The sequence below is a fragment of the Caloenas nicobarica genome, chromosome 11, assembly GCF_036013445.1.
Source record: "Caloenas nicobarica isolate bCalNic1 chromosome 11, bCalNic1.hap1, whole genome shotgun sequence".
Lineage (NCBI taxonomy): Eukaryota > Metazoa > Chordata > Aves > Columbiformes > Columbidae > Caloenas > Caloenas nicobarica.
Window position 1 is genome coordinate 19,934,031 of NC_088255.1, and position 15,713 is coordinate 19,949,743.

At 52.4% G+C, this 15,713-nt stretch overlaps 1 protein-coding gene across 3 annotated transcripts in view; it reads right to left on the reverse strand.

The window, feature by feature from the left end:
- Positions 1–295: 295 nt before the first annotated feature.
- Positions 296–15,713, reverse strand: part of PLXNA1 (plexin A1) — a 121,747-nt gene continuing 106,329 nt past the window's right edge. For 2 of the 3 annotated variants that reach the window (XM_065642994.1, XM_065642995.1), the window contains exons 27-32: positions 15,288–15,465; positions 14,521–14,711; positions 13,928–14,097; positions 12,017–12,229; positions 8,379–8,529; positions 296–4,650 (exon numbers count right to left, since the gene is read on the reverse strand). In XM_065642994.1, coding sequence (XP_065499066.1) covers positions 4,555–4,650; positions 8,379–8,529; positions 12,017–12,229; positions 13,928–14,097; positions 14,521–14,711; positions 15,288–15,465 — 999 coding nt within the window. In that variant the 3' untranslated portion in view covers positions 296–4,554. The remainder of the gene's footprint in view (positions 4,651–8,378; positions 8,530–12,016; positions 12,230–13,927; positions 14,098–14,520; positions 14,712–15,287; positions 15,466–15,713) is intronic. The other variant, XM_065642996.1, reaches the window with a different exon arrangement.

The window sequence follows — 15,713 nt, forward strand, 5'->3', positions numbered from 1 at the left end:
TCCCTCCCACCCTGTGTACACCTTCCATCCAAATCCCCCTTCAAGCACCGAGAGCAGCCCCCAGAGCTGCTTTGGGGCTCTGAACAGCCACAGCTTGGGGTCCCTGTCCCCATATGTTTTGCATCGTGCCACCCCGGCACTGCTGCAGATTTGGCTGCTGCTCCTGGGAACAGCCGGTCGCCAAAGCCACCCACCCGTCCCACCGGCATCGCCCCCAAAAACACAGGCGAGACACCAGCTTTAGCAAAAATGTTTAATCTCTCCTTGATGCGTGTGTTTATTTACAAGTACTAAATCTGAAGAACATTAAAATAGGAAATAGCAGGATATTTACACGATCAAAGGGCGTTCGACCAGCCGCACTGGCCTGTTGCTTCAAGCCTGAAACAATCACAAAAGTTAATCAGGACTCCAGATTTTTTTTTTTTTTAATTCTCCATTTGATTTTGTAAAACTATTAAAATTCTCTGCCTTTTGCCGGGTCCGCCTTAGGTTTCCCCGTGCTTTCTTAAAGGACAGCTTGTTGTGCGCTTTGGTCAGGAGCAGGTGAGCCCAGGGAGGGGGGTCCCACCACCCGTCCCCCTGCTCCCTGTCCCAGGCTGGGGTCAGCCCTGGGGTGGCACAGGGCTCTTGCTGGAGGGGACACCAGGGCCAGCCACGGGGGACATGTACAGGCTGGACTGCACTTTTTTTTTGAACCCCAAACTGAAGAGAAAAGGCAATGTGAGCTGAGGTGGGGGGCAGTGAGGGACCTGCTTGCGTTCAGCTGCCTCCAACAGTGCAGGGCAGAGGAGGAGCTCCCCAAAATGTAGGCTCAGGGCAGGGGATGCTTCTCTATCTCACCCCATTTTGGGGCACGGGTGACACCATCGGTAAGAGGAGCCCCGCAAACGATTCCCAGCTGCTCCGCACCTTTCCCCGTTCCCAGGCAGGGTGAGACGGGGACGGCCAGCCCAGCTTGTGCCCACCAGGCTGCGGCGAGGGGGGACGCACGGGCTGCCTGGCACGATTAAGGACGCTGGGCATCACGCAGAAGGCAAAGGTAGCACCAAGAAGCGCCAGAGGCTGCGGGCGGCATTGCAGTGCCCACCCTGCTGACGCCGTTAGAGGCCAAAAGGGGACCCCAGAAAGGTGGGGAGGTGCTGGGGGGGACCCTTTGGTGGAGTAAACCGCAGACACCCCAAAGCTTCCCAGGAGGAAGCCAACGGGAACCCATCCCCAGGACCACACCACGGGGTGTTGGCATCGGCATGGGGTGGGAAGAGCAAGGCCACAGGACAAGGGGGGCTCGGCAAGGGGAGCCCAGAGAGCACAGCCACACCACGGCACTGCCAGCCTGCCTGGCACGGCCCCCCCGGGAACCCCTCTGCTGCCCAAATCCAAGCCAGGTCCACCACAGCCAACAAACTCGCCCGCCCCTCCAGCCCGGCCAAGGGAGCACCCACATTGCTGCCGGGAAAGCACAGACTGATAAATCCTCTGCTCTTAATGGTGCTTCCAGGCCTTGTTCGCCAACAAGGAAACGCTCTTAGAAACACATCTCCATCTTCTCCAACCAGCAACGGGGAGGGTCTCACCATCCCATCTCAATCACCACAAAAACTACGCGCTTGGCTCCCTCAACACCACCAGAATCCCCCACACCGCTCTTACCACTGACACAGGGAGGACCCGCGTCACTTTTGGAAACAGCCTTCAAAGACACCGCTCCCCTTCCACCATCTCGCAATGACCAACGCACGGCCGCCGTCCTCTAGGCGATCTCCAGGACCTCCAAAACCACCACCGGCGCGAGGAAGCAGCTTTGGGCCAACCTTGCACCAAAGGGAACCGTGGGCACCCCTCTGCCCCATCGCGGCAGCGGCCGGTTCGGCAAAGGAACCCCCACTGGACCCCCTGGGGGATTTGTCCCACCAGAGCCCAGGGAGATGCTGGTGGCCCCGGTGCAGGGCGGGTGGGCACACAGCTGTCCTTTAAGGCTCTCCGAGTATCACATTGGAGATGTGAACCTCTGAAATCTTGCTTTTTGCTTTGTTTTTGTTTTTCTTTTTTTTTTTTTTCTTTTGGACGAGAAAGTGACAAATTAATTTCAAATTAAAAAAAAAATAGATAACAGGTCTAAACAAACCTCTAATATTCAACACTTGCAGGTTTTTTTGTTTTATGCTTTTTTTTTTTCTTCTGTTTCTTAAAAAGATCAACTCAGACTAAAATCTAGCACAGTCATGCAACAGCCCACAGCTCTCAGAAATCCAGCGACAGCTCGGGGTTCACAGGTTTGGGAAACAATTATTACTCCTTTTTCAAACATAGTTTTGCTGTTGTGGTTGTGGTTTTTGTTGTTGGGTTTTTTGTTGTTGTTGGGGTTTCTTTTTTGGTTTTGTTTGTTTGTTTGTTTAAATCAGCATCTTCTCCTTTTTCTCCTTATTAAAACAAAACAAAACCAAACAAAATTACAACATAATGAGAGATGTGCAGGCTTCAAACGATTGTTCTGCATGGTGAGAAAGGCTTGGAAACGTCTTCCAGACCATTCGGGGGTTTTTTTGTTTTGTTTTTGGTTTTTTTTGTAGTTGTTGTTTGTTTTGTTTTAACCGGCTGTGTAAATTAATTTCATATTTATATTGGTTCGATTCTCCTTCAGTTAACTATACAGCACCCCACTGGGGCACGAGAATTAGATTGTAACCACATATATATATATACACACTTTTATTTTTTTTTTTTTTTTTTAATTAAAAACTTCATTATTTCTCCCTCTCCCCCCCTTAACCTGCAATTTAAGGGAACGGACAGAAATCTGCTGGGCTTCTTTCCACTTGGGTTTCGACAGCTCCTGGCAGAGTTTGGCCCCGTCTGCTGTGGCCCGGGCAGCGACGGAAGCTCTCAGTACAGAAAAGGAAAGGGGTTTTTGCTCATTTTTGTTGGAAGTTTTTGGTCACCTGCTGCCATTCGGGGCAGCGTTCGGCACCTTTTCACCTCTGGCAAGCACAAACCCGCGAGGATCTGACATTTCAAAAGGGGGCGGCCGAAGGAGAGACCCCGGGTTTCCAGCGAACCCCCCCCGGCAGGGCGGAGGTGGCGGAGGGGAGACGGGGTGACAGCAAGGAGAGAAAGGGGGAGAAAGAAGGAAAAGACAGAGAAAGAAAGGTCAATATTGAGCGGAAAGGCCTGCACACGTTTGGGCTTCCCGGGGTGGGGGAGCAGGTGACAGCCCGAGCATCCCGGTCCCTCCGTGGGATGGTCACCCAGCGGGGTTTGCAGGGGGGGTCCCGACAGGAGGAGCCGCCTTCCCTTTCCCCAGGGATCTGGTCCCATCCCCTACATCAGCACAAGAAGAAGATAGAGGGGAAAAAAATAAAGGGGATCTGCCAAAAAACAAACCCATCCCGACAGCCCCCAAGCCCCCACAACCATCCTGAGCCCCGTATCGCCCTGGGACAGACAGCGCTGCCCAGACCTCTCTGTGGCCACCGGGCCAGGAAAACGAGGACGAGCTCAACAAAACACCGACCATCCCTCAGCAATCCCCTGGGAAAAGCAAAACCAACCTCGGGATCTGCCTTCCTCTCTGATCTTGACCTCCAGAACCACACCAGCAGCATTTAAATAAGAGCATCTATCCAGCTAACAAAACTCCCACCTTTTTTTTTTTTCTTTTTTTCTTTTTTTTTTTCTTTTTTCTGCACTAAACAACATTCAAATAAAACATGGCACAGGACATATTTTAAGAAATATCAAAGCTCAGGGATTTCTCCCTTTCCTGCCCACCCCTACTGCCCCCACACCCAAATCTCCCCAGCATCAGTCCTTTAGCTTATTTTTTAAAACCGTTTTTGTTAGTTTGTTGCAAAAATTTAGAATATTTTTTTTCCCCTCCCATATTTTTTTTTTCTTTAAATTAAAAATTTTGTTCGTCTCGTGTAAATTGTGCAAATATAGCAGTTAACACTAGTGGCAGAAGGCCAGAGAGAGAGAGAGAGAAGGGGGAAAGAGACAGAAAAAGACAGAAGAGGAGGAGAGGGGGGCAGCCAGCTGGGGACAAGGAGGGGAGAGCAAGTCAAGTACAGTAAAAATAGGAGCCAACCCACCCCCCCGCCCTCCACCAAAGTAACAACAACATCCAAACGCTGTCCTAGAAAGCCTCATGGTCCCGGTCCTCCTTCCTTGCGGGTCTGGGGGCTCTGCCTGGGCAAGGGATGCCCAGAGGGTCCATGGTGGGGCGACCCCCTTCTCCTCCGCCCAGCATCACCTCTCCAAGGTCCCTGCTGCGTCCTGGATGGATCAGGGGGGTCGTGTGTGTGTGTGTGAGGGGGATCTTATTGATGTTGCTGCTGTCGTCGGGATTCGTGTGTGGTTTTTTTTGTTTGTTTTTTTTTCGCTAAAGCGCGAGGTTTCCTTGTTCGTTGGTGGGAAGCATGCGGAGGCAACGGCGGCTCCCGCGGGTCCGGCCGGCCCCAGCCCCAAAGTCTTCTTCTGCCCGCGGCTGCCGCTGGCCGGCCGGTCCCTCCTGCCGCCTCCGCCGCCCGGGATGCTGGCACTGCCACCGCCTTCTCAGCTGCTTAAGGCCATTGTGTCGATCGCCTGCTCCAGCTTACTCCTCAGCCGCTGCCGCCGGGCCTGCTCGTCCTTCTCCAGCGCGGCTAAAATCTGGGGAGAGAGGGGAGAATCGGAGAATCGGAGAACCCTTTGGTTGGAAGAGACCCTCAAGATTATCAAGTCCAACCGTTAACCCAACCCTAGCACTAACCCATGTCCCTGAGAACCTCATCTCTGTGTATCTTCAACCCCTCCAGGGATTCTGACTCCACCACTGCCTGGGCAGCCTGTTCCAGCGCTTTACAACCCTTTCTAGGAAGAATTTTTTCCCAATATCCAATCTAAACCTCCCCTGGCACAACTTGAGGCCGTTTCCTCTCATCCTGTCACTTGTTACTTGGGAGAAGAAGAAGAGAAGGTGAGGACATGACCTCCTACCCAAAGCGGCTCCTTGTTTCTCATGTGGCCATGCTGACGCATTGATGGCATCGGGGCACATCGATGTGGTCTCGTGAGAAACAGCACGGCGGGTCCATTCTTGTCCCTAACGGGGCCAGGAAAGGGCCAAAGGAGGCAGGAGGTGGAAGACACTGCCCCGATTGCTGCCGCCCCAACAGGCAGAGCCTCCTGGGACCCCCAAGGGGCTACAGTAATGCCAGGGAGCTGCTTCATACTAACAAGAAGTCAAATTGAATGCGGGGAGACAAAGAAAACGAGCACCCAGCATAAAATCGAAGGCAAATCCCCAAACCAAGACGACACCTTCTCACTACATCTGTGACTCCAACAAAGCTAAAGTCATAGGGAAGCAGGAGCTGCATTTCAGAGGCCACGATCAGCTGGTTCCATGAGTGCAAAAAAGACCAAACCCACAAATCCATGAGGCTTCGGCTGCTGCCAGTGGCAAAATCCCCCCTCATCGCTCATCAGGGCGGACAACCGGGGGCACTGGGGTGATGGAGGGGAACACCAGACGGATGGATCACCAAAGCCTGCCTTGCTAGGAGCCCCCACTCCTGTGCAAGGGGTGCACCCACAGACATCCGAGAATGACTTTCCTCCCTTGAAATCCCCTTTCTCTACCCAAGCTCCTGGCCATGACAACGGGTCACAGGGTGGAGGGACCGTCCCCTGCCCTGGGCTGGACACGACCATGTCCCCAGGGCTGGCGGCAGAGGGAGGGTAGAGAAGGGAGTAATGAAAACGAAGGGGCAGTTGCTCTCTCAGCAGCCAGGAGTCTCATCTCACTAGCATCACGCCAGCAGAAAAGCTGATTTAAAAAAACCAAACCTGACAGAAATCACATCTCCTCAGGTGAGCTCGTTGAGAGCGCAAATTTTTTGCAATTAAATATCAAGGCATCCGTCAAAGGGGACTTGATTAACCATTTCATTGGCTGCATAATTGGAAACAAACTGTTGTATAATTAATAGACTTACCGGGAGGCAGGCAAAGTCCATCAGGAGCCCTACAGGTAACTTCTTAATGGGGAATCAGCTCCCTTTGATTAAGAGCTGCCGCGGCGCCGCTGGGTTGCGGAGCATCATGCGGGATGTGCTGTGCGGCATCGCTGCCACGCAGCAGCCCCCGGCCACCGACGGCCTCTGTCTCTCTCTGCCAGGCTTTTTGGGACAGGACCAGGCTGGTCCCTGCCTGCTGGGGCAGCAGGAGATGCCCGAGGGGGAATTTCTTCCCAGAGAAAGAGGGAAAGCTGCATCTCGACACCGGCATCGGCTCCCAAGGTGGGGAAAATTCCCCCGCGAGAGCCGGGCACACCTGATTTACCTCCCCTGGCAGCGACGACCCTGGGATGAGGATGGACTTGCGAGAGCTCGTAGATTCCGCCACAAACCTGCCGCCAGCGACACTCCCCCGCCATCCATCTCCGCAGCCGCTGTCGGCCATCACGCTCCACGCGGATTGAAATAACTATAACAACGCTCATGCAGAAATCAAAACCCCACGTGCCTGAAAGGCGGCCGAGCGGGAACCAAATGAGATTGGTCCGAGAAGTGGAAGACGAGCCTATTCCCCCCCCGGGCGCCTCCTCTGCCTCTCCCAGTATGTATCCAGGGATGCCGAGGTGTCAAATGATTCACAACCTGCCTTTGCATTTATTTGTTCCTCTTTTATCCGTCCTTAGGGAAACGATGCATTCAAAGGAAACCTGTGCGGAGCTTAGAGAGCCAAGTTTGTCACCTGCTGTAAGGAGCCAGGACCACTGATTACCAAGATGCAAGTACCCAAATGAAAATTAATTATGATTTTCATTCACAGCCAATGACAGCATATTATTGCACTGAACAACAGGAAAAATTATTCTCTCCCATTTTGCATCAAAGAGGGTGCAATCGGGCTGCATATAATTGTGCTTAATGAATGAAAACAAACAAAGGGAACAGCTGCGATTTATTAATCCCATTACAAATAATAAAAGAAGTTCCTGAGAGCTGCGAACACACTTGTGATGCTTGGAGACAGCAAGACGCTCAACAGATGTCAGGCTGCCATCAGTGGGCAAGAAGAGGACCTGTGTCCCTAAAGGGCAGCTCATGAATGCCACATGGTCCCCTCTCTGCTCTCTACCCAGGGCTCAGAGGATTTATTTAAGGCTTGTGGGACTTTCAGCCTGGAGGAAGCGAGCGCCTGATGATGGCTGAGGGATGAGGGCTGCGCTGCAGCAGATCTAGATTCTCCAAACTGCTCCTCTTCCAACCTCATGGTAGACACAGAGCTGTTGTATAAACTGGAAAATCCCCTGAAAACCCTCTTTGGCCAACTTATCACATAGATGGAGACCTCCTGGACATGCCATCCCAAGTCATTTGGGGAGCAGCGCAGAGGTCCCACCACGATGGTCAACAGTGCATGGTCACCTGCTGCACAGTGACCACCACGTGGCACCTTCCCAAGCACCAAGGGCTTCCTCCCATCCTTGGAGACAAGCCAGACCCTCCTCCTCCTCCTCACTCCTGCAAAGCATCCAGCTCCATCAGCATTTTGGCCACCACAGTCCCAGTGCTGACCTGAGACCCAGGGGCCATGGACCTGCCCATGGACTCTCTAAATTCACGTCTCGAAGAGGCGCCAGGAGAAGCCTCAGGGCTGCTGCAGGGTGCGATGGGGACCCTGTTTTCTCTCCTTGCAGGATGAGATGCCGGCTCTCCCGGCTCTTTCCAAGCAAGGAGATGTTCTGGCACTCTGTCATCTAAACAAGCCCCCGTTCAAACACAGTCATCAGTCCGCTTTATTGGGACAATAAAGCCTATACTATCACGTTATATGTATAGATCCATATTTGACTGTAGTTACATATTTTATTGCTTTAATAAAAATATGCGGGATGTGGATTCGAGTGGTGCTTTACGAAGGTAATTTGTATAAAGTACAACAGAGGGGTTTTTAACCGTTCTTACTGATGTTCACAAAGCAAGCACTGAAGACGCCTCCACATCCTCCAGCATCCCTGGGGAGCAGAGCCAGATGCCACCCATATCATCATAGTGTTGGTACCACCACGGCACCAGGTCGGTGGCAGTGGAGAGGGGACACACACTGAGATAACACCATGAACTCTGCAGCCCCGCTGAGCTCACATGCCAAATGTGTAGAAAAATAGGTGTTTCCCACATTACTCACTGCAGAAAATATGGGGAATAAAGTGCTGCCCATATGCCTCCCAAACCTTTCCTTCCCCGGCCGCTCGAGCACAGACACGGACCACATTATTCTGCATTTATCGGGGTGTTTTTCTATAGGAAAAAGCAGGGGACTGCAGAAACGAGGACGAAGGGACACGGCTCACAGCCCAGGCTTGACTCCCCAACGCCGCATCTTACCTCATCCTTGTACTTGGTGATGTAGGAGTAAATCTCGTGCAGCGCACTCATGCTGTTGAACTGGCTGAGGTGTAACCGCGACTGCTCCGCCAGGTATGCGCTCATGTCCTGGTCACTGATCGCTGGCATTTTAGCTATATCTGCATAATATCTGCAAGGGAGAAAGAGAAAAGCGGGTCTGATACAGGGACAGCCAGAAGGGGACGGGTCCCCACCGCGATGCTTGCTGAGAAAAGCCACCGGAGAGGCGAAGTGAAGAGCACCTTGCCTCCAAGTGGGGATGTACCACGATCACCCGTTACAACCCCACTGCTCACTGAGAGGTCTGAGCGCTCTGTGGAGCAGAGGCTGAGCCCAGCCCAGCCCAGCGTGAGGGATTTCCCACCCTCTCCTAAACCACACATTTTTCCTCCTTCCCATCCCATTGGCATGTTTTGCCACCAAACTGCATCCACCAGAATCCTCCGTGCCTGCAGCAACACCTAAGGCTTTGATACCATTCTCTTACAGTTGCCGTGTTGCTAAGGCCAGTGACGTCCCTTTGTGTCCAATTAAATACTTGGTGCATGAACACAAAACAAGTTCACATCCAGGCCTGGCAGGGATACATGCCTGCGTGGTTATGTCTTCCTCAGCAAGAGGCATCCAACACCCTATGACTGCCGCTGGCCATGCTCAGAAGTTGTTGCTCACCCAAAAGCTACAACAGCTTTCATTTTTGGTGAAAACTGAGGTTCTGTAGATGCTCCTGTGAACTCAAAGGATCCCAGGCAGCAGAGGAGGCAGCTGATGTCCTAGGGCATGCCTGGGCCAAATGACTTTGTCCTTTTCTGCCACTTTGTGCGTCTCTGATGGTTGCTACCTTAGATTTCCTGGAACACCTTAAGATTTGCAGTCCCATCCCATAGCTGCTTCACTGACATGCTCAGCAATTACAGGGAAACCCAGACACAGCTTATATAGTCTGGAATCGTAGCGGAAAAACAGATCATCCAACAGGATATTCATCAAAAAATAGGAAGATCAAAGCTGCAGCATCCCATTGCAGCAGGAGGGTTACACCAAGCAGATGCACCAGTGGACTGGATGCTGAGGTCCTTTTGGAAACCAGGGTTATGTCCACAGGCCTCTATTAAAAAATAAACCCTACCCAGAGCAAACGAGCCACAGCTGCTCCCACCACCTGGAAATACAGAGTGCCAGTCCCTCCCAGGTTTGCTTTGCTCCTTCTGACTCCTCAAACTACTCAGTGCAGTTTCTGGTACAGTGATTAGCATCATTAGCATCATCAACTGAACGCTGAGGTGGAACACAACTGAAGCACTTGGATAGGAGCAGATGGCAGCAAGACCACTTGAGGAGATGAATATGAGGATCCACTCCATCCCACGGCGCTGAACTCAGCTAGCGATAAAATACTGGGGCAGTTTTGACAAGGAGCCTCATTCACATCCAAAAAGTGATGCGAGAGATTTCCTGGATGCTGCCAAGAGAGCGGTGCTCTGAGGTGAGGACCTCCGACCAAACCAGGCACCAAGAGAGCCGCTACATCCCTAGAGAGATCACCCCCAGAGTGATGTCTCCTAAAGCTGATATTACTTATTAGGGACAACATGCCCAACGTTCTCAGTTCCAGCCAGCTTTGATTAGCAAAGAAAACTCAGAGAGATCCTCCCCAGCCACCCTTTAACCCCATAGGTGAAGGGACTTGTAAGAGACGAACGTACGAGAGAGCGCTCCTGAAAAACAAAGCTTTTGTGGCTGCCACAGAAAGATGTCCAGGTGACATGCAGCAGTACTACGTTCCAGGTTTTCTCATGACACAAAGGACAGCAGGAAACCATGATTTTTCAATACAAGTGTGCACAGCTGGTGTGGACCAAGATCCCAGTCACACTTACCATTTCCAGAGGACACCTACCACAGCTATGACCCCGGCAGCGGCCCTCTTGGGTTTCCCCAGGCTGCCCACCTCCCAAGCCCTTTACTATTCCTGCCACAGACTGGCAGGACACCCATTTTTTCAGCCGCTGCCTGACCCAAGGCAGCAGACAGACCCGCTTTTGGGACCACCAGTCCTGCTCAGCCGCCCTCGCACCGTTCCCATCCCGCCTCTGCAAAGCTTTGCGACGATAACCATTGCCAAAAGCCAGAAATGCCAATTACACCGTAAATCGTTGCAGCAGTGCCTTGCACCATGCCGACAGTGAGCGATGGCAGAACATCTGTCACCGTGAGATTTCTCACCTCCTCCCCAGGGACACAGCGTGTCTAGACCAATGTTTCACTCTGGAACAGTTTTATACCTTTTTTTTTTTTTTTCCTCCCTCCTCTGGGCACACACAGATCTGAATATTTTTGTCATAGAGACAGCAAGGTCAGAGGAATTCACCTTATGAAGTTTGTGATGTTCCTACGGGACCCCACTCCAAAGCTCCCTCCAGCCCCCCGCAAAGAAATTTCTCTTTTTGCAATGCAGCTCGTCTCTCATCTCAGCCAACCTATTTCAGGGGCACCTTTTCTTCTGATCCAAGCCCTGTCTTCCTCCAGGGAAGAAGCTTGTCTTTGTGCCTGCCCACAACGCACCAGGCACGCCAACGGTGCAACAAAAATAACTGTGTACAAGTGAGTATCCAAAGGATGATTTAGGCTACAAAGTCCCACGCTTGCAAACTAGAGAATATGATGCTTATTTTTGCCTGGACATCTTTCACTTGGTTCTGGTCTAGACGCTGAAAGAGGGAAGGGTCCTCAGTTTTAAAAAAAAAGAGCACAATCTATAGCACAGCATATCAGCACAAGGGGAAAGTTGCACAAGCAACCTGAAATCTGCCGGTTTTTAAGCTTGATGAAGTTCCACTTTACAACACAGCAACATTTTAACAGTAGCTCTATTTGGAAGGCTTTGGAGGACATCTCCTAGGTATCTCTCCCAAAAGGATAAAGCTAAGCACAGCACCATGCTTGAGCGCATCGATTTGCAATCAGTAGCATTCAAACCCGGAACCTGTAACGCTGCGCTAATTCAGCGCGACAGAGGGATGTCTCTCCTCGGCTGACGGTGAAGGTGGAGGGTGGTGGAAGGAGCCAGGGGACCTGCTCCTCAGCACAGCGACAGCAGCCCGAGCGCTGCCTCAGAGCACACGCTCTCCTCAGGATCCCAGGCGAGACGTAGGGATGGATGAGAGTTGGGAAATGGTAATTTTCAACCATTTCAGGAAAACCTGCGTGCATTGTCACAGTGCAAAAAAGGCACTTCTCTAGTCCAAAGCTGACTTCTTACGGCTTTTTGAAAGCAATCAAGGGCGGTGTTAGCAAGCCCCTAGCACAGACCGAGTTTTTACAACAGAAACCACCGCACAACCTAAAAGTGAAGGTGGCTTTTAGCACCCCTTAAGCAATTCATACACAGCTCTGTCAAACAGTCATTGCAATCTCACTCCAAAAGACAATCATGAGAAAGCATCATCTCCCAAATGAGATATCACCTTCTGCGAGCATCAGTATGGTCTCTCTTCAGACAGCTGCCAAGAGAAGTCTTCCCAACAACCCAGCCCTTGGTGTGAAGTCCTCATACCCACGTACGTCCCCTGTAAGCCGTTCAGGTGACGCAAGGAGCTGTTGCCAAGTCTACTCACCTTTCTACCCAGCTCTTGTAGTTGGGGATATCCTTGGCGTACAGTAGTTTGTTGGAGGGAGAGTCTTTTCCTAGCTTGTGCTCAGAAGTTGAGCAGGAGTCCATGAATGTCTGAGCCACCACGGATAGGCAGGCATCAGTAATACTGTTCTTGTGAATGTCGAACACAAACTGGGGATTCTTAATCACATTCACCCAAAAACGTAGAGGTAGACTGCGGGAAGAAGGAAACAGGAGTCAGCACCCAGACCGAGCGCTACAGGGCGGCCAGCACACACACACCTCTGGCTGGGGAGAAGGAGCTCCCCATCACCCAGAATTGGGCAGGCTGCTTGTCCCAGCACCCCAGGGATGCAAAAAACCTGGGGTACATAGCCATTCCTCTCTGCCCACCCTCACATGGCCTCAGGTCTCCAGGGAGAAACTCCTCAGCGCTGCCAACAAGTCCAGAGGCAAAGCAGAGCAGTGCAGATCCACGGTTTCTCCGAGGATCCTCTCGCACTGAAGAGCCCTTGCCGAGCCCACGGGTCACACCACGCATGGTCCCTTTCTCCAGCATCAATGAGCCTGTCTACAGCACCGCGAAGCATTTCACACATCTCTCGTGTCGGATGAGGGGGTTAACCGGACTCCTCAAGGGACTCATTAGCACATTTCACACCAGAGGAGAACTTAGGCAGCCTCAGACGCTGGAAATGAAGCTCTCAGTTGTAGAGGCAGCGGGTCTCCTGGCCAGCCACCGACTGGATGTTTGCTGCATAATGGCACACGTGCCACCCTCCACGGCTCCGCTTCCCAACCCCGCTGCCCCTCTCCTCTCCCAGGAGCATCTCAGGGTCTCCCCCCATCACAAAGCCCCTCCGCTCTGTCATCCCTCAGCACCAACGCCCAGCAAATGCTTTTATCTTAGACAAAACACACTTCGTTCCCCAGGACTTTCCTAATGAGGGTATGGGGTGCATGTACATATTTCATTTGTGAAGGGAATGGCCTCAAGAAATTAGCTCCACACATCGAATTAGCACCCAGAGATAAGCACAGGCATTAGTATGCAGGAGCCTGCATGCCCAGCCCCTGTGGAGCGGGGCTTATATTTTTTTTTTCCTCCTTTGCCTTTCACTCCTTCTTTTAATATAGAAAGCTGAGTTATAAATCAGTTCCAAGCACTTCCGTGCTCTCACATCTCCATTTAAAAATGTTTCTTTTCCTGCCCTGCTAATTGCCAACAGTTACTGAACTATACAAAAGCAATTTGGCTGCCATTTAACAAATGCCAGACACGGGAATGTACGCACCCGTTCTCCAGTAACGGCAAGATCAGAGAGATGAAACCAGTGAGGCAGCAGAAAAGAAAAACGCCGAGGGAGGGGGTTGCGGAGCAGGAGCCAACGCCTGCCCTAGCCCTGGTCTCATCAGCCACTCGGCCCCGCTTTGCAGAGAGCCATAAGCGGAGCCCATGGGCAAGGTTAGGGAGGATGCACCCACAGCTTTACGCTGACTTTGTCAGGACAGGCTCAGCTGAGCGATGGGAGGGAGGTGGAAACACCTTCGGGACAGGCAGGATGAGAACTGGGGCTGGAGCCTGGAGGACGGAGAAGCCTGAGTGGCGTTTGCCCGAGGTGAGACGGGAACCAGCCACCATGGTCCTCGGCCCACCCCAGCCATCAGAGGGAGCGCGGTGCCCGGGATTTGAGGATGGAAGGGCTGAGGGAGCATTTTGCATTCCTGGAATTTTTTCTGCTGCAAGAAGGCATGCAAGGGATTTACCCACACCCGAAATACAGAGATATGGGCCTCTCTTGTCCTGGATCATTTCCAATGACATATTTCTGCTCCCCGGGGGAGGGGCTGGAACTATCATTAGCTGTGATATCGTTAGCCACCACCCCGCCCCACTGCTCTTCTCCATTACCAGTTACTCTTCCAGGTGTGCCTGACATCGTAATCATTGATCTGATGCTTATCAGCTTGCTCATCCAGGAAGTCAAACATGTATTTGATGGCGAGGGGCAGAGCGCTCCCACGATGTGCTGTGCTGAAGATGGTCTCAAACAGGTCATCCACAAATTTCTGCAGGGTGCCCTGAAGAGGAGAGAGAAGAGCCGCTCAGCAATGCCTGGAGCCAGCAAAGAGATGAACCAGGTCATTCCCCTTCCCACATCACTGATTTCGTAGCTTTACCCCAAACACCAAAGGGGCATCTGCCCCAGGGCATCTCTGCTTTGCAGTCCAACAGCTGCTCCAGGATACAGGGAACAGTAAAAATGCCAAATGGTGTAAAAAGCAAATGGTAAAATCCACCCAATGGATATTCACTGAGGGTTTTAACATGCAAAAACATCATCTCCAGCTCAGGAAAGAGACCAAGAGAGTCACTCCTCCCGCACTGAAACAGAAGGCTAATAAAAAAACCCAACACTTACCACTTTTGGACAACCCAAATCACTACCCTTCCCCACTCAGATTTCAAAAGCCAGGCAGCAGCTCTGTGTCTCTGGGCCATACCTTGGTGGCTAACAGGCGGGTCAGGTAGATTTCGGAGACCATCTTGCTGCCCCGGTCACCCTCCCGCTGGTCCATGTGGTCGTGATTTTTCACCAGATGCCAGAGCTTGGTGCCGCTCTCCAGGTCGGGGGTGATCATGGGGGTCCGGGAGCGCAGGCTGTCGGGGCTGCTGGCTGTCCGCAGCATGCTCTCTGCAAGCATCGAGCAGAGAGAGATGCTCACACCCTGCCCGCCTCTGCCCGGCCACCAGCCCCTCCGTCCCCCTTCCCTCCGCTGTGGCTTCGGGGCCGTGAAACGGGAACTTTGGGATCCACCATGAATTGGGACCGTCCTCACAGCCTGCTGGGCTGTGTTCAAGCCTGGCTGATGCAGAGGAGCCAGGACCATGGTGGAAGGGTTTCCGCAGAGGTCTGTCCTGCTCCCAGGATCATGGGTGCCTCCTGTATCAGCCTGAGCTGACCACACTATTCCCTTCCAAACCAAGGCTGAAGAACACTTGCCAGCATGTTCGCAGGAGCCCTCAACTCTGCTCATTTAAGGGCAAAGTACCTCTGTGCCTATTTTAATTAGATTTCAGGGGAATAAAAGGGAGGCGATCCCTTAGCAGCAGTCATCTGACAGATCTTTATTCCCCGAGTCTGACACGCCGCAAAGAGAGATGTCTCTGAGTGCATCTGCTCCCTTTCCAACACCAGAATAAATAGCACAGTGCAGGAGAGCTGGGGGTTTGGAGGAACCTCGTTCACATGAGCCACAGTTACAATCACCTGCCCTGGGCCTTGGTCTGCCAGCCCAGCCCGGTGCTGCCTCCCCGGCCAGCACAGCGGCGGGTGCCCCCGCGCGCTCACCGTATCTGCTGAGGGACTTGGTGAAGGTGGAGGAGTTGGAGATGTTGTACGCCGAGTTCTGCTTGGGTACCAGGGCTACGGAGGAGCCGTCCGTCACCTGGGGACAGAGGTGGTGTGAGCAGGTTGTGACACTGGAGGAATACAGGAGGAGCAGCCCCACAGCAGGGAGAAAACAGCCCAGGAGGGGATGAAGCTTCACGGCACCCCAGGCCAGGTACACCCATCTCCAGCAGAGACCTACATATCTACCTCTGCCTGGAGAAGAGAAGGCTCTGGGGAGACCTTATTGTGCCTTTCAGTGCTTAAAAGAGGCTGATAAGAAAGATGGGAACAGACTTTTTAGCA